At 36.4% G+C, this 19325-nt stretch overlaps 1 protein-coding gene across 3 annotated transcripts in view; it reads right to left on the bottom strand.

Moving 5' to 3' along the window:
- The window catches only part of grk5l (G protein-coupled receptor kinase 5 like), a 56948-nt gene that overhangs the window by 5304 nt on the left and 32319 nt on the right, over positions 1-19325 (bottom strand). For all 3 annotated transcript variants that reach the window (XM_056246708.1, XM_056246709.1, XM_056246710.1), the window contains exons 2-12: positions 16111-16206; positions 14714-14826; positions 8343-8420; positions 8119-8216; positions 7008-7100; positions 6523-6586; positions 4367-4507; positions 3920-4110; positions 3768-3805; positions 3154-3243; positions 2282-2490 (exon numbers count right to left, since the gene is read on the bottom strand). In XM_056246708.1, the coding sequence (XP_056102683.1) occupies positions 2282-2490; positions 3154-3243; positions 3768-3805; positions 3920-4110; positions 4367-4507; positions 6523-6586; positions 7008-7100; positions 8119-8216; positions 8343-8420; positions 14714-14826; positions 16111-16206 (1211 nt within the window). The remainder of the gene's footprint in view (positions 1-2281; positions 2491-3153; positions 3244-3767; positions 3806-3919; positions 4111-4366; positions 4508-6522; positions 6587-7007; positions 7101-8118; positions 8217-8342; positions 8421-14713; positions 14827-16110; positions 16207-19325) is intronic.

Genomic DNA, 19325 nt, shown 5'->3' on the forward strand with positions numbered 1-19325 from the left:
ACATAGAATTTCAAATTAAAATTTCAAATTGTAATCATTCACTTATCTTCATGTCATTCTCCAACAAAACAAGTACTCCATTCGATTCACTAAAAATTATTAAGTAATTTAAGTACGTTTTGCATGAAGAGCAAAAGTCTCAAATCAGATGAGGGCCTTAGCTTCTTTTAGTTGTGACCCAACTTTAGTTGGCTCACATTCAGTTAACAGAAGACCTCAAGCTTCTTTTTTTGCCAAGGACTCCCAAATATAATGATCCATTTTTGAGGGATCTGCTTTTAAAGGGATACTCCACTTTTTTTGGAAATAGGCTCATTTTACAACTCCCCCAGAGTTAAACTGTTGAGTTTTACCGTTTTTGAATCCATTCAGCCGATCTCCGGTTCTGGCGGTACCACTTTTAGCATAGCTTAGCATACATCATTGGAGTGGACAAGACAATTAGGATTTCTAAAAAAAGAATGACCAAAGAGTTTCGATATTTTTCCTATTTAAAACTTGACTCTTCTGTAGTTACATCGTGCACTAAGACCGACGGAAAATGTAAAGTTGCGATTTTCTAGGCTGATATGGCTAGGAACTATACTCTCATTCCTGCGTAATAATCAAGAAACTTCACTGCCGTACCATGAGAGCAGCAGGCGTAATGATATGACGCAGCGCCTGAAAATAGGCCACCTTCCGTCAACACAACGGAACTTTTTTCAGGCGCTGCGTCATATCATTACGCCTGCTGCACTCATGGTACGGCAGTGAAGTTTCTTGATTATTACGCAGGAATGAGAGTATAGTTCCTAGCCATATCAGCCTAGAAAATCGCAACTTTACATTTTCCGTCGGTCTTAGTGCACGATGTAACTACAGAAGAGTCAAGTTTTAAATAGGAAAAATATCGAAACTCTTTGGTCTTTTTTTTTTTATAAATGCTAATGGTCTTGTCCACTTCAATGATGTATGCTAAGCTATGCTAAAAGTGGTACCGCCAGAACCGGAGATCGGCTGAATGGATTCAAAAACGGTAAAACTCAACAGTTTAACTCTGGGGGAGTTGTAAAATGAGCCTATTTCCAAAAAAAGTGGAGTATCCCTTTAACAGCAGCTACACTACCGTTCAAAATGTTAGGGTCTGTAAGATTTTTGTACGTGTTTTTGAAAGAAGATTCTTTTGCCCACCAAGGCTGCATTTATTTGATAGTAAAAACAGCAATATTGTGAAATAATATTGCAATATATATTTTCTATTTTCATATACTTTAAAATGTAATTTATTCCTGTGATTTTCGCCATCATTACTCCAGTCTTTAGTGTCACATGATCCTTCAGAAATTATTTTAATATGGTGATATGATGCTTAAGAAACATTTCTTATTATTATTATTAATGTTGAAAACAGTTGTGCTGCTTAATGTCTTTGTGGAAACTGTGATTCTTTTTTCCAGGATCCTTTGATGAATAGAAAGTTCAGAAGAACAGCATTTATTTGAAATAGAAATCATTTTAACATTATAAATGTCTTTACTGTCGATCAAATTAATGCATCCTTGCTGAATAAAAGTATACAGTATGAATTGTAGTGTATACTTTCTTTCATGTAAAAAAACAACAACCAAAAACATTTAAATTATACAAGTATAATATCAAGTGTGATATTGTAAAAATATTGTACGAAAAATTTGGCTTTTAAATTATAATTGTACAAAAGCAAATTGTTAAAATATTCTCTGGACATAAGTCTTATAGAGCAAAATAAAAGTAATTTCATCAAATTTGATGAATGTTTATAATATATATAAACATCTTAAGGGTACTTGCTAACTTTCAAATCCCTACAAATATATTTTGTAAAATCTGGTTTAAAGCAACATAAGGGTGAGTAAATTACATATTTTTCTTTTTTGGGTGAACCGTCCCTTTAAGATTAACAGAAAGCCAGTCGCATGACACGGCTCTAATAAAAGACAGCTGAGGTTCTTTACAATACATTTAGAGAATTAAACAATACTGAACTGAGCTGTTCTCAGAGAGCTCATTATCAGCTTCTTCCCCAGCCGAAAACATGCAATAGCAGCCAGAAAAATGAGCCAAACGTACAGAATGAACTCGATTTGACCAGTTTTGTGCACTCAATCAATGGACTCTTAATCAGCTTCTATGGCGTGTTTGACTGAGGAGATAATGTAGCTTTGGATACAAGCTCTTAGTTGTACTCGACTGTGTCATCTTGGATTTTGACCATCATAGAAACTTCATTCTGTGTGTGTGTGTGTATGTGTGGCCTCACCATCCTGCAGATGGCTTTGGTGTCTTCTGAAAACATGTCGCTGTACTCCTCTTCCTCCTCCTGCACCCTCTTCTCCACTTCTTCCCTCTTCACTCGCTCTTTGCGCGCGCGGAAAGGCGATCGTCCAGCGGTCATCTCGTAGATCAGGCAACCCAACCCCCACCAGTCCGGACTCATGCTATAGCGCTCATTATTGATCACCTCTGGAGCTGTCCATCAACACAGATTCAATTCATCAATCAATGAATAACATTTCAATGCTTCATATTGCCATGAAGAGATATCTAGTAGGACTGAGTTGTGCAGCTAAAAACAAAACCTGATATTTTTTAGCCTTTTGATTATATTTGGTATTTACACTAGCGTTCAAACTTTTGGGGTCTTTTTTGGGAACAGCAGTATCTTGTGTTCACAGAGGCTGCATTTATTTGATCAAAAACTGTAAAAACAGTAATATTGTGAAATTGTATTACAATATAAAATAATTCGCATGAATTATCAATATTTTTAAGAAATCATTCGAATATGCTGTTTGGTGCTTTTTTCCAGGATTCTTTGATGAATAGAAAGTTCAAAAGCATTTATTTGAAATAGAAATATTTTGAACTGAATATAATTAAATAATTTAATTATAATTAAAGTAATAAATTATAAATTACTTTACAGTCACTTTTGACCAATTTAATGCATCCTTGCCATAAAAATTTATGAATTTCTTAAAAAAAACAAAAAACATTTGAATGGTACTGTAAATCAATACATATAATACTCGTTAATTTGATTGAAAAAAAAAAACAATATAAAAGAGTTATGATTTATTTATAAATGAAAGATGCTATTAAGATTAAATCGATACAGCTAAAGATCATTACCCATGTAGCCCACAGTCCCCACTCGACCACGGATCTGTTCTCCATCAGGCACTTTAATGGCCAGTCCCAGGTCTGAGATCCGGATATGACCTGTAGGGATAGATAGAGAGAGAGGGAGTAGTAGCAAACAAACCAGAACAAAACAAGTTAAATGTAAAATTAATTTATTGTTGCATTTCACAATTTATTACACTGTCACTGACTGAATATTAAATGTATTTATATATACATATAATGTAATTTATTTATATATTTTGACATTGGGGCTTTTAAATGAAATATTTATTAATATGGCAAACTTAGTCCTTGAAATCAATCAAATAAATGATGGAATTTATCCATAAATAAAAAATATTTTAATAAATGTATGCATTTTTGTATGCATAATCTTTTTCATTTGGTCTTTTATAATGAAGTCATGTTTAGTTTGAGATTTTGTGTGAACTGATAAAAAAAAAAAAAAAAAAAAAAACTTTGTTATTCAGATGGAAGCCAGTTTCAGCCAGTATCGGTACATCCCTAGACCAAATCCCAGTACATCCCTAGACCAAATCCAATTTAATATAATGTCATATTTAGCTTATTTGAATGAAAAACTGATCTTCTTGACTTACCATTATCATCTAAAAGTATATTCTCTGGTTTTAAATCCCTAGAATGAAAGAAAGCAAGATAGAAATGTCTCAACCATAGAATTTCATTATCATTTTATGAGGATTGGGTGCTTTTGAGGATGGTGTAGAGTCACACGTTGGTTCCTGCCCACCTGTAGACGATAGACTCTCTGTGCAGGTGTTCTAGACCACAGCAGATACTGGCCCCATAGAACTGCACACGCTCCTTCTCGAAGCCCGGGGTTCCCATGTTATAGATGTGAAACTTCAGATCACCACCGTTCATAATGGTCAGCACCAGACACAGGGCATCTTTGGTCTCATACGCGTACGCTAAACTAACCTGAGAGTCAGAGAGAAGAGGATGCCAATTCTCAAAAATACATTCTTTCCCCCTTTTATAAGTATACAAGCTGTCAGCAAGCCTTTATTGGATCAAAAAATTGAACGGAGACAGATATGTACGGAGGAATAGAGATTTGAGGCTTTACTGCCTGGCCACTTGTGACAGGATCACCCAAGATGGATGTTTAAACCAGGTAAAGAGTAAAGAGAGGAAAAGAGATGAAAGAACAGAATAAATGAATGAATCCGCTTACCACAAACCTGCTGTTGACCTTCTCCAGAATCTGTTTCTCATTTAGAGCCATGGCCTCTCCCTTTCTCTTCTTTATCCTTTTCTTCTCAAGCTTTTTACAAGCATACATTTTACCTGTGGCTCTCACCTGGCACGCACACACCTGAGCAGGGATGTACATATATTAATCACCACATATATATACACACACGAGAAGTTACATGCTGCCTTAAGATTGGGTCACAAGGTTTGGCGGGCAAGAAAATTGTGAGTTGTCCATTGTCAATAGTGTGCACAGTTCACACAATTCACTTTAAAATCAAGAAGTTTTGTTGGTCAAAGCGGTGAATTCGCATGACCAACTTGAACACGAGCGATATCTGCTTATATCTAACTTAATCGTAAGCAACATTAAACGTCACCGCACCTTTAAAGACAGCATCTTAACTTGAAAGTGACTTTATACATTGTTACACTATTGACAATATAACTTTTTTGGGGCGAAATGTCACTAATTTGACTGCATCTCTGCACAACACACAAATAATGCTCTTTATGTGAGATAGACAGTAGACTTGACTTGATGTTTGCATGTGGCTAAGGTGATTTTGGTTATTGAGTGGATTACAATGATGTAATTATCAACTATTCTGGGACTACCTATGACGAGGATACATGCACTGCTTCGCTGTTTGGCCAAAATAAGGCATCTCAAAAGGCAGTATGATGATTTATTTCGATATTTCGAAACAGCCTTTGGTGAGCACACTTGTAATGTCCAAAATTACTGTCTAGGTCAGTATTTCCCAGCAGGTTGTTAGGTGTACCATGGAAAATGATCAAATTCCAAAAAATACATCAAAATGAATGCTACAAATAAGAATATACCGTTGCTGTCGGGTGGAAACCTTGCATCTCTAAATTTTGTCATTTTTGTTTTATCTTTTAAAAAAACGTATGTCATTGGTCATCCTTTGCGTGGGTTTTACAAATAGTTAACCAATGAAAAGCATTTAAAAGAGGTTGTGATTAAGCCTTGTAACTGATGCGATGTCTTACATTAAACCAGTTGTCACCATAATTCCTCAGAAATGACACACCGATTGTGTGATGCAATTCTTTGTAATGATTTGCATTTTTTTTACTTTTTGTTTAGTTTTTGGTGATAACTCTCACACTCACTCTGATGTTTGCTTGTGGCATTTTTTGTCAAAGCTAACATGCACTATTATAGACACAGACACGGTAAGCTAGGCTGAGTTGACTTTTTCCCGTCACAGTTCGCTACTGATATAAATACATTTAGACCACTTAACTTAGTGATTGCTATCAGGATGTGTAGAGACTTTCAACCAGAATAACAAAAGTTGTTTCTGGAACAAATCACCTACCTCGCCTTTAAAGAGTAGAGAATAGTCTAGTCTGGTATTTCCTGTCTAGTTGAAGCAAATAAACTGTTTTAAATATCCTGTGCATAGTGCTTCATCTTTTATATCATTAGATTGTATTCAAATGTATTCAACAACAAGAAAAACTGAGCGCCCATATAGCTACAATAAACCTTAAACCTTATAACCCGTAAGTTGATGAAAACAGATACAGCGATGCACTTACTGCGTCAGATGCGGCTGTCCAGTAACTGACAAAATATCTCGGTCATTCGCTGGTCAAAAACCTTGTAACTCCATTTGAGTGATCTTCATAAAATGTTAAAATTATAATGACACATGCAAGTGTCTGACCATATACAAAGCCACAATACCAACTTTGACAACAGCGTATAAAAAATATGAGGTTTCCACCTGACAGTGACAATATGTTAATTTGTTGTATTATCATCCTACAACAACAATCGCAGCTACCTATTGTGTCCCTACTTGACTTAAACTCAATTTTCACTCTAATTGTGAGTACTAGTTTTAATATTATATTCAGTTTAATACGGCATTTAAAGTAATGCATTTTTACGCAATTTTGTTATATTTTAGTGCTTAGTGGTGTGTCGTGGGATTTTTTACTCATCAAAACTGCCGTGGCAAAAAAAAAAAAAAAAAAAAAAAAGGTTGCGAAACACTGATCTAATGTAGGCAGCTCACTAGTTTTTATTATACAGAGCAACTGAGGAAATATTCAGTACACACACACAGTGCAGGTCATCACTTTTTACAGCACCCTTACCTCTCCAAAGCCTCCTTTCCCCAGAACTCTATACTGCCGAAATGTGTCTTTTGTGATGGACTGTCTGGAAACGAAACCACAAAATCTGATATCAAATCAGCGCAGACAGGAACCTGACATTTAAACATTCAGATCCATTAACAAAGCTAGGTGGAGCACAAGCTACACAAGTTATACACAACATTAGCATAGGCTTGGACACTGCAAAGTAACTTGAACGTTTCATGACCCAAAACATGACTGTTTGCTTTCTGCTTTCGTGTGTTGAGCGGTTAACAATTACACTAACAAATAATTTAAACGGATTAGTGTCTGTACTGCCATAACAGCTGAATATGATTTAGCCAAATGAAACAAAAGCAGGATGTCTGGTTTAAGCAGAGCAAAGAACTTCCTCCAGCAAACTAAAAGAATGAAATACACAACTTTTAAGTAGATTAAAAAAGGTAAAAGAAGAGGAAAGGGAGATAAAGCGTGTAACCAACCTTTCCAGCATTTTCCATTGGAGGAAGCGGTCGAAGTACATGCTGTTCTGATAGTCAGAGAACGGAGCACCACTTAAGTAGTCATGAAGAGTTCTGTGAGATTTAAAACAGCATGGAGACTGTTAGACCATAAGCAGCACTGTTAGTGCAGTTGACTTACTTTAGCTGAACAGTGACACTATTTTCTTTTACAGCTGCTGTACAGCAGAAATTACCTCTGTTTGCATCATTGAATCATTTTCACTGTAAAACTGCTTTGAAACTATCTGTATTGTATAAAGTGCTATATAAATAAAAGGTGACTTGACTTGTACACAAGACAAAATATGCAACGGTTCCAGAAATATTATAGTAGTTTGCTTCTTTAGGGACAAAAATGCGTTGAATGATCAATATCCCAGAAAAACTACATAACCCTTAATTCTGCATACTGTCTTTTCTATATAGTATCCAATATTAGGTTTACGTTTAAAATAGTACAGTATGTGAAAGGTGCCCAGATTGCATACAATTTTCGGAGGATTTTTTTAAAAGTATTTTGGGCTAATTTTGCAGCCTGTCCCAATTATGGCAATGCTTACTACATACTATTAATTTTTTCCTAAAAATCATACTGACCCCAAACTTTTTAACTGTAGGTTACTAGTTAAAAAGTTTTGGGTCAGTACGATTTTGAGCAAGAAATTAATAGTTTTACTTAGCAAGAACATATGTAAATTGATCAAAAGTTCCAGTAAAGACTTTTACAATGCTACAAAAGATTTCCATACCAACTAAATGCTGTTCTTTTGAACTTCTATTCATCAAAGAATCCTGAAGAAATGTCTGAAAGGTAGTGTACTTCCCATCACTGGTGGAGAACATATCTTTAGCACATAGTGCAAGTATACAAACTAATATTAAACCATAGTAAAATCTTTAGTTTAAAAAAAAGTTAAAAAAAGTATTTATTTATATAATATTTAATCAATATAAATAAAATACAAATTTAAAACCACCACCATATATGTGTAACAAGAACGGTTGGGGCCGAAGTTAAAGTATTTGAATTTGCTTAGTTTAAGAGCAACAGAAATCCAGGTGTTCACAAGCGTATTTGCATTTGTCTTACTGGCGACAGTCACTGAAGATCTCCTTGCAGGGGCTCAGTTCTAGATTTTCTCTGCAACTTTCAGCAAGACCTTCAGCAACATCCACACACTCAGAGGACTGTCAGAGAAACAACATGCTCTGATTACTGATGCCCACTGGGACATTCAAGATCCAAAATTAACACACACAGACACACACACACACACACACACACACACACAGTAAAGTTAAACCAAATCACACCTGCTTGGTGAGAAACTTCTTGATGATCTCATCTCCTCGACTCTTCCTCTTTTCATCTGGTGCCACCTCGTATTCCTCCTAAATCACCAGATACAAACAAGTTTTAACTGAACATTGAGACAAACAAGGTATAACATAATCCAAAATATAAATGACACCAAATGTATGAAATCGTAACCAGCCTCAGAAGCCAGTCTGATTTATATTGCACATAAAAATGTCAAATTGCAGTTCCTGGGAGTTAGGGATAACAGGTTTTTAATCAGTCGTCCACTGAGAAACAATATTTGATTTACAAGTTCCCAGCCCTTCCTGAGTTCCCAAGGTTCATACCATGCAAGGGATAGGTCACCCAAAAAAGAAAATTCTGTCATCATTTACTTACCCTCAAGTTGTTCCAAACCTTTGTGAATTTATTTAGTCTGCTGAACACAAAAGAAGATGTTTTGAAGAATGTCAGTAACCAAACAGTTAATGGGCCCCATTGACTTCCATAGTGTGGAAATAAAAATACTAGGGAAGTCAATGGAGCCCATCAACTGTTTGGTTACTGACATTCTTCAAAACATCTTCTTTTGTGCTTCACAGAATAAAGAAAGTCAAACAGGTTTGGAATGGTTAGTAAATGATGAGAATAAATGTAATTAGCAATCAGGTTGTTCTTGTTAACTAAAGCTAAAAAAAAAAAAGAACTATTACAATTTGTTTCAAATGAAGCAACAGTAAAATACATTTTAGATGAAATACTTCAACTTCAACTTATTTTCATTTTGGTTAGTTGCCACCAAGACAACATTTCTAATCTCTGTTAAAGTTTAAGTACTACAATTCCTAAAGCTAAAACTGAAATAATTAAAGTTGATGCTTACTAGGGGTGCAGCAACCCAATTTTTCAGGGGTATCCAATACAAAATGCTGTGCCATTATTTAATTTCTTTTCACACCACTATCATTATTGTATAATCTATTTCAGAACTCAAAGCATGCAAAAACAACTGTGGTAAGTCAAATTATAATGCCGGCAAAACAATCTCTTCCTGTCTAAGGAGGTTTTTATGGTCATTATTAGTTGTAACATGGACCAGACTTTATGTATTAATTAAAGATCTAGTCACATGAGACTAATGTGGATCAGACTTTGTGCCGATACTCAAAAATCTTGAGTCTAATGATACAGAGACAGACAGAGGGTATTAAGTGAACTCATATCACTTGTTCAACACTGGGAAAAAAGAAACTACATCCAGTGACTTCACCATTACTGATGGTATCCATTTCTATATGCTGAATGAGGAAGAGGCATCATGTAATTGAGTCTGTGAGTGATTACACAATGAATGAGCTCCACAGTCTGGCACGTCCTTTCCCTAAGGGCTGTAGATGTGCCTGTGTGTGTGTGTGTGTGTGTGTTAGGGGGGTAATACTTGATGACACCCTAATCAACACTCTCTCCAGCCCTCGTGCTCTGTGGATCCCATTACGCAAGACTCTCCATGACCACCTGCCCCCCTTTCAGTTCAATCCCGAATGATGTAAACACATACACACAAGACCTCGCGCCCACAACGAAGCATATGTACCCACAAATAGGTTTTTGCACAAATCACGTGTCTGCACCCACGTCACACGGCCCGGCTGTAGAGTACGAAAAGCACATACACATATGCTTCGCGACCGCACACACATGCTTCATGAAGCCCACCGTGTGTGACTTCAGGTTGCTTGGTAACCAGCCAGTCAACACGGCAGGATTCCATAAGGTCCTGGAGCGCCACAGCACGGCCCAGCAGCGTCACTAAATACATTGAACGTCATTACATAGTGGGGGATGTGTGCGTGTGTGTGTGTGTGTGCGTGTGTGTGTGTGTGTGTGTGTGTGTGTATATACTGCATCTCGACACTAACAGAATGATTTCCATTCCCCTTAACACATTTAGCAACTCATCCACTGGAAGATTGCCGTGAGTAGTGGAGGAAAAGAATGTTACATGGAATGTTCAGAGTTCAATAGAAGTCAAGTTCTTTTGAAATAATTTCAACTAGTCCCTAAGTTAAAGGGATAGTTCACCCATAAATTAAAGATCTGTCATACTCATTGTGGAAGCTCAAACATGCTTGTGTGGCATGCGAGAACAAACCTCATTGGTTCTCGTGCATCAACCAAGCAAGTTTGAGCTTCCATTTCGTTTCTATGAATATGCAAATTAAACCCGCCTCCACTCACTCACGCCAGCTCAGAAATCCACTCGTTGACGATCACACGTTGACCTGATTGGTTACATGGTAGTTTGTGACGTCAGAAACACTAGCGATTTCAAACTGCGTTTTAAGGAGAAAATACTCAGCAATGCTGTTGACTTATGAATTTACACATGGTTTGTCTTGGCTTGAATTCCGCCGTGGGATTGTGCGTATTGCGCATCATTTTACTCATTCCTGCAGAATTTGTGCTCACACCCAAAGTGGTCGCCACCTCTTAGTATGAAATTGAGTTATTTTTCGCTGCTTATTGCACTTAAACAGTCAAATACACACAAAATAATGTCAAAATGCAAGTCTTGGTAAGTATTCATGTAAACACAGTAAGTTGAGAAAGAAAACGCAAGTGTAACAGTATAATGGATCCGTGCGTCAGGTTTTAAAGTTACATCAGCCTAATATACGTGCTGCCAAATTATGATATAATATTAAAAATATCTATATGGCAGTTTTCCCCCATGGTGTCGATGTCAAAATTGTGGCCAGTGAAAATGCTGAGTGGCTAGTAACTTTGGAAAACCACTAGTCACAGCGGTTGGTGAGCAAAAAAGCTAATGTCAAGCCCTGCTTGTGGCTATACTTGTAAAACAATGTTTATTGTCATGTTTATTCCCTGGCTCCACATACTTCCATTGTAAGCACTTTACTGGAACAGTAATTTTTGCTGGGTACGTGCCAATGTTATTTTTTGCAGTTATCCTACCACAAGTGCTGTTGATTGAAGTTAATCTGTACTGAACCCAGAAAACATTTTTATACTGACATGTTTTTATATTTTATACTGCTGTAGGTGATAGTGATATTAGGGAAGTGGACACTGCTTTATTTCAACTTTCTCTGCCATCTTTTAAACGGGAAATGATGGAATTTGAAGGGGAATTTGCAATGCCTGCATGTTAAAGGTCACCGCATGGAAAAAAACAGCAAATACAAACATTCGAGATCTCACACAGATGTTGGGTCTCCATGTTTTATGGGGACTTTCCATAGACAATGATTTTTATACTGTACAAACTGTATATTCTATCCCCTAACACAGACAGAGAGAGAGAGACAGAGAGAGACAGAGAGAGAGAGAGAGAGAGAGAGAGAGAGAGAGAGAGAGAGAGAGAGAGAGAGAGAGAGAGAGAGAGAGAGAGAGAGAGAGAGAGAGAGAGAGAGAGAGAGAGAGAGAGAGAGAGAGAGAGAGAGAGAGAGAGAGAGAGAGAGAGATCCAATCATAATAGTGGTTTGAGAACAGACCTACGTCAGCGGCTCTGAATGGTACAGTAGAGCTACCAGGCTAAAACAAATGGCGGGCTGCCTCTGAGTGACACAGGGGAACTGGGCCAATCTGATGTGTGAGATAACATCGGACTATTCCGCCTCCACCGAGATGGAAAAACAAAACCCGGACCAAGAAGGTCAGCTGCATACACATTTCATTTGTCTTTGTGTACACTGAAACCTAAATAATGTGCGAGGAGGTTTCTCACAATAAAGTTCTTGCGCTTCTTTCCTTCTGTCACACACACAGAGATCTCACACAGAGCAGACACAGACAGTGCCGTCTAACTCGTCACAACAATTGAGATCCCGCTACTTTCTGACGTCAGAGCAGGCCTCAAACCCCCACCACCCCCGGCCTCTTTCCTTATGGTGGCTTACACAAATACGCACATGCACACTTGCTGCCGGCAGAACATATGCGGACATACATCAAACACATTCAAGTATTTTCAGTTCAATGAATCTCTGTGTTTACATTCAATTCGTTATTCAAAGCTGAATCCAGAACTCATTTTGATGCATGTCAGGTCATAAAGGGCACTTTTTCTTCTTCTTGACTTTAGAATACAGTTTAATTGGGTGAATCTCGCAAAGCCAAGAGTATGCAGAGTATTTCACCCTATAAATCAAAACACATATTGAAAAAAAAAAAAAAAAAACAACAACAACACATATTTTGAATAAAGACAATGAAATTTTTAGGAGCATTGGGTTTTCTTTTTATATGCCTTATTTTCAAGAGAATTAGTTGAATTTGACCCTGATTCTCCTTACCATGTGTCTGGGTGCTTTATTTTTTAGTTTGTTTATAGTTCTTTTCATTACTTCCCATGATCTCAGTTTAATGCAGTAATGCAAGTTATTCTGTTCTCATACAGTGATTTAAAAAAATAAAATCAGCATACTACAATACATACATGTACTATCATGAAAAAATTTAGATGATATGCAGTACAGTTAAAAAGTTTGGGGTCAGTAAAATTTTTGTGAGAGTAAAGACATTTATTACATTAAAAAAATGTTCTATTACAAACATATGCTATTATTTAAACTTACAATTCATCAAAGACTCCGGAAAAACATTAAGCAGCACAACCATTTTCAACATAAGAGACTTTTTTCAAAACATAAAAAAAAAAAAAATGTTACAGACCCCAAACTTTTGAATGATAGTGTTTATTTAATTTTTTGGCATTACAGTAATAAGAATTGTGGGGTTCCATGTTATTTCTAATAAATGTATTTACTTCCACATTAAGATGGTTTAAAATTAGTTAAATGGTATCTCTGGCATTACTATGAATGAAGGGCAGTATCACTGATATTAATATACTGATGTCTTTAACAAGCTCATTGCTTCTGCCTAAATGAATACATGATTCATGCTAATTGTATGATTGTATTATCTTAGAACTGTGAATTTCTGACATATGGACATTACTTTGATACACTTCTGATTACGGACTACTCTACAGGAAATGCAAGTTTCTACATTACATTTTAAAGCAGTTTTGAAACGACGCATTGTGAAAAGGGCTATACAAATAAAAGTGGAATGAAAATTAAATGAAAAGCAGGGAAGGAGAGCAGAGCCATTTTTGTAATGGATACTTTTGTGGGAAAACAGCTTATCATTTAATGAATCAACAGCCTATTGGCTAAAGTTAGCTATTAAACATTTTGGATTGATCTATTTCTAAAGTTTACACAGGAAAAATGCTGTTTTATAAGAGAAGTCACAGACAATTTTGCAACATGTAGGATTCAGTTTACCGCACTTCTCATTCATTTCTATGGTATCCGCAAATAGTGATTGAACGTCGCACAACTTGAAAGATATTCAATGACGTCAAGGCTGTAATGTGATTGGTTATCAAAGCACACGTGATCCTAGTTGGCCATTACACTTTCTCTAATGGTAGAGCCACTATTTTAAGTACTTATAGGTACTTATTTTGAACAAGTCATTACCTCAAGACCCCTAAAAAAAGAAATTTCATTCTAGTATGAATGTAATCCGGATGTACTACATTTGCCATGTTGTCATTGTCATGTGACCTACTATCACTTCACTCCCATGAGGCCAAAGGACAGGATTTATGAATGGCAAAGTGTCCATCGTATGCACACTTCAGAATCTCGCCTGGACGTACTAGGTCATCCGGGTGCTTTGGACATACTTTTTTTTGTGACATACTGTTTTTCGCCTACTATATAGTAGGGAAGTACGTTATTTCGGATGCAGCCCATCTCTGGTAACCCAGATTGTATGATGCTTTTATGTTTAGGACAATTTTGTTTTTTTCATTTGACTTTCAGACATTTGCACGAGTCTCTATAACACATCAGTAAAGCTTCCGCTATTCAGCTATACGGCGACACGGCACAAAGGGTTTTTGTTCAAAAAGAGGCGGCGAAAGTTCCAAGATGAACACCTTTTCCATGTCCTAAAAAACACAAATATGCTGCCCCATGTTTTATGATGGTGACTTCCTGTCATGGGTTCAGGTTCCTGGGGTTCAGACTGTTTGGGGTCTATAGTGGTGTTAGAGACCAGACAATGGCCTCATTCAGTGACCAGATGCTGGTACTGATATTTTGGGCTTTATTCCATGCTAGCCAAGCTAGTCTTGTTGGAAGCATGTTGTCCAGGCCAGTGGAACATTGGTGGAGGGGTTAACAAGAATCCTGAGAGAGATTTTGAGAGAAGATGAACTGCTTAAAAGATCCAGCAATTAGTGACTAAAAGCTGTTTTGATGATCTTAAACTAATTCTGTTTTCATTAGAACATAAAGCAGGTGCATTGAGCGTTGGAGACGTGTGTATGTGTGCATTGACATACCATGGAGTCCAGGAGTTGGATGCATCGCTGCATCTCCGGTCGGGTCTCACAGTAAAGACGGAACAGAAGTCTCCCGATGGGCTGCTTCTCACACAGGCTGAAGTAGTCCCGCTCTGAGACACCAAACAAAAGGGAAACTTTACAAAAATGTGCTTTGGTGGCATCATGGTACAGTGATTGATGGTGACTCTCAAACCTGTATTACCATCTCGTGTGCAAGATGAAAGATGACATTTTGTCCATACAATGAAAGCTAGCAGGGTCCAGTGTTGTTTTGAACACCATTGACTTTCATTGCATGGACAAAACAGTTAATATGCAGAAAAAAAAAAAAGTCATACAGGTTTGGAACAATCTGAGGGTGAGTAAATTACATTATTTCATTTTCATTATTGGGTGAAACTGTTAAGACAGTAAGTATTGAAAAACATTACACAATGGACACCACAGACACTTTTTCTGCCCGCATTTGCATGTTAGTGTTAGCATCTAGCTAAATTAATTACTTAAAAATGTCTCAATACTTAACTTTATACATTTATAATTCTGATTTATAATATACACAACCGTTTTAAAGTTTGGGGTCAGTTAGATTTTTGTTTTTTAAAAAGAAATTAAAACCTTTATTCAGCAAGGATGTATTAAATTGATCAAAAGTGACAGTAAAAAGGCATTTATAATGTTACAAAAGATTTCCATTTCAAATAAATGCTGTTCTTTTGAACTTTCTATTTATCAAAGAATCCTGAAAAAATGCATCATGGTTTACACAAAAATATTATGCAGCACAACTGTTTTCAACATTGATTATAATCAGAAATGTTTTTTTTGAACAGCAAATCATCATATTAGAATGATTTCTGAAGGATCATGTGACACTGAAGACTGGAGTAATAATGCTGAAAATTCTGCTTTGGCATCACAGTAATAAATTACAATTAAACATTTTCAAACAGAAAACAGTTCTCTGAAATTGTAATAATATTTCACAATTTTGAAAAATGTGAAAACTAAAAGTCTTGAATTGGTTGTCACTGTTAAACAATTGAAAAAGTTGATGGATGGCAGTCACTCCTCCTCATCTGTAGCTCAAGAAATTAAGCACAATATTAGATCAAAAACATGCAAGGTTGGATATTTTGTAAATCTACTGGGAGAAGTATGACATCCAGGCATACTGGAATTTGAGACGCACAAATGCTTATCTCACATTCTATTTCTCAGATAGTAAGCAAACTGGGATTCAGACAATGACAATGTAAATGACTAAACAATGCTGAACTGCAAAAATGACATCACCGTAAGGGAAATTTGGCCAGGAGAACACCACAGCTGACAAGGAGCATGACAATAACAGGAAGTTCATGAACAAGACAAGTTGAGTGTTGATACTTTACCGATGGTTTTGCTCAATTCTGTGCACTGACTGATATGAGGAAAACGAAGAATCTCCCTCCATTTTTTACTTCTTCCTTTCCGTTTTCCTCCTCCACCTAGATAGGGGAAAAAAGAAAAAAAATCAAAATCAACATCAATGTAAACAAAGAAAAACAACCTTTGAATAATTAACCCTAAAAAGCCTGCTGTGCCATATTTGACATGCAAGTTGTTTCTAAGGCCTCTAAATTATCAACATGATCTTACACAATCTTCTTTATGCCTTCTGCCCTCTGATTGACAGTTCATACTTTTTTAGCAGGTAAAAGACCTTTTAGTATAATTGTGAAAATGTCCCCCTTCAAGTCGTGGTTCACGTGTCTTTGCAGAGAAATCTTTACTGAATTTAAGAACAACTAATTTTGTTATTAATATACTGTATATATATATATACACTTTTTTTAAATTAATATTTCAGGATGAACATTTACTAGACAGACGCAACTTACTGTTTTACTCGATTATTCATATATTTTAACATGACTTTAAAAAAAAAAAAAGAGTAAATCGAAAATGTTCAGGATTTTTAGGGAGGTTTATTTGAACATCTCTCAGTCATCATTGTATTGCACTGCATTATATGTTTTGCACCCACTATAAAACTACTGAGCTTTGATCACAAAACTAAACATTTAAATATAATTTTAGACATAAGACACACATATCAGTCACTCTATCTCCTAATTATACGTATAAATATATGATATATTTCAATATATATAATAGTCTGCTATAAACAGCTATCAGACAGCTATTACAAGCTTTCAGAAGTTTATCATAATTTTTGACCATATATAAATAACATCTGCACCAAATTGCATATCGCCTATTTCATACTGTCATGAGCCATAAAAGCCTGATGTGTCAAATATAATACTTAACATAAAACACAGGTTTAATAAACCGTTCCATTTTTTAGAAAAAAAAATCTGACTATTATTTAAATTGCCAGGCTTTACAGGGTTAATAACTGTGCATGAGAAAGGAAAATAATATGAACCAATAATAAAATATCACAAATCCCAATCAAATCCCAATGAATAAGATACAGTTTTACAGGACAATGCGTTGCGAATGCCGGTTCATGCTGACTTTAAATGCCAGGATACTTTATGTGAGCGCTAATTAGCTTTGAACCTCATGAAATCTCCTTGTGACTTTGAACATGTGCAGTGTAATAAAACATGTCAGCATCTGGTCTCTCAGCCTGAGAGTAAGTAAGCTCTAGTTAAAACGAGTATGTCATTTCTGACGTCAACACAGGTCAAAAATATGCATTCCCTCCCAAGAGAAAAGAGGAGCTTTTACAACAAACTATGTCACGCTCTGCAATAACGGTTTCCTTTTGAAACATTCAGAGGCCAATAAAACAGAGCAGTTTCTGCTACAGATACAGTTAGTTACAAAAGTGCTCTTTATCACTTCTTTCACTCTGGATTTGAATTTAAGGAGAATTTGCTGTATGGTGCTCCCACTCTGAAATCGAAACATGAAGCATTTGACAATTCCAGCATTGTGAATAGTGCTGACTGTTTTTCCAAACACAAACAACCAGGGTAGGTAGCCCAAGACCGGTCCTTAAAGACATTCATCTCACGTACATGACAGGCTTTGCTAATTAGCCACAAATCAATTTTTGAAGGTACTAGCCAGATTCAGCCACCTTAAATAAATATGAGAGGAATGTTACAGTAAGTTGTTCATACTTGGCAGGGTGATTTCGGTGTGTGTGTGTTTATTAACAATTCTTTTAACATGACAACAACCAATTTAAGACATTACAAGGAATCTGCAAATATTATAATGCATTTTAACGTTGGTTACAATTATTTATGAAAATACATAATGCATTTTAATGTTCATTATGCATACATGTTTTACATTCCCTTCAAATCTGGTTTATTTGCAGGAAATTCAGTTTAGTATATGCTCCTGCAAGTCACTGGCTGTAAATACACATCAAGTGCGGCGTTTGGGACAGGACACTTCAACTATGGGCACTTTTGGCCACACTGTATCACAGGGCAATTCTGTCATTTTTCTGTATGGTCATATTTTGGAACCCACAAATTTGGCGATCTTTTTTTTCGTTATTTAAAGAGCGCGTTAGTAATATGCGCCTATAGACAGGTCCACAACGGGCGTACACTTTGTCCCGTAGATGGTTTGCTTGCGCTCTTTAACCTCGCGCACGAGCAAATCCGTTTTCTCGTAGGGAAGCGTTCGTTTTTTTCCGCTTGCAAATTCCGCCATGTAAATAGCGAATCCGCTATGGCACGAGCACAACTGGCTTTTAAAGGGAATGGGAGACTCCAATTGGTCTATTGCACGTTATGCCCAAAACATAAAAACAAAAACTCATTAAGAGAATAGGGACAACCCTTTTAGACCATGTGCACCGGGCGCGCCGACCATTTTTCCCGTTGTTAAACAAGCAAAAGTGGATTCGGACACGCCCTGAGTGCGCTTACGACGTGCGCTTTAGACCCTGCACTTAGATTGTTAAAATAGGGCCCAAAAGGTACGGTCAAACTGATGAAATTTTGCAAACAAAGAAGCTTTCTTTACGCAGTGAATTTGTGTGACTATCCCAATTCTACCTCAAGCGAAATTCCCAAACACGTGGATTCCTATTGAAATGCCGGGCTTTTGGACAAAGTTACAGTTAAAAGTAATACGTTACAATATTGCATTACTCCCATAAAACTAATTATGCAATTAGTTACTTTTTAAGGAAGTAATGTGTTGCGTTACTTTTGCAATACCATTTCTCATGTGGACTGGGCTTGCTTGATTGTTTTTTAATTAAAAAAATGTTATATGATGGCAAATGTAAAGACTTTTCACAGCAAAAGTGAAATGAATAAGCCTCAGGCTGAAGGAAATGCAAACTACTAACTTTTGTTGTAAATTTAAAAGTAATGCGTTACTTTACTAGTTACTTGAAAAAGGTAATCTGATTTTGTAACTCGCAATACTTTTAATGCGTTACCCTCAACACTGCTTAAAGCTGCTGTAGGTAACTTTTGCAAAAAATATTTTTTACATATTTGTTAAAACTGTTAAAACTGTCATTATGTCCTGACAGTAGAATATGAGACAGATAATCTGTGAAAAAATCAAGCTCTTCTGGCTCCTCCCAGTGGTCCTATTGCCATTTGCAAAAATACACGCT

Source organism: Rhinichthys klamathensis, unplaced genomic scaffold (genome assembly GCF_029890125.1).
Source record: "Rhinichthys klamathensis goyatoka isolate OS25496 unplaced genomic scaffold, OSU_Roscu_1.1 h1tg000040l_1, whole genome shotgun sequence".
NCBI classification, from domain to species: Eukaryota; Metazoa; Chordata; class Actinopteri; order Cypriniformes; family Leuciscidae; genus Rhinichthys; species Rhinichthys klamathensis.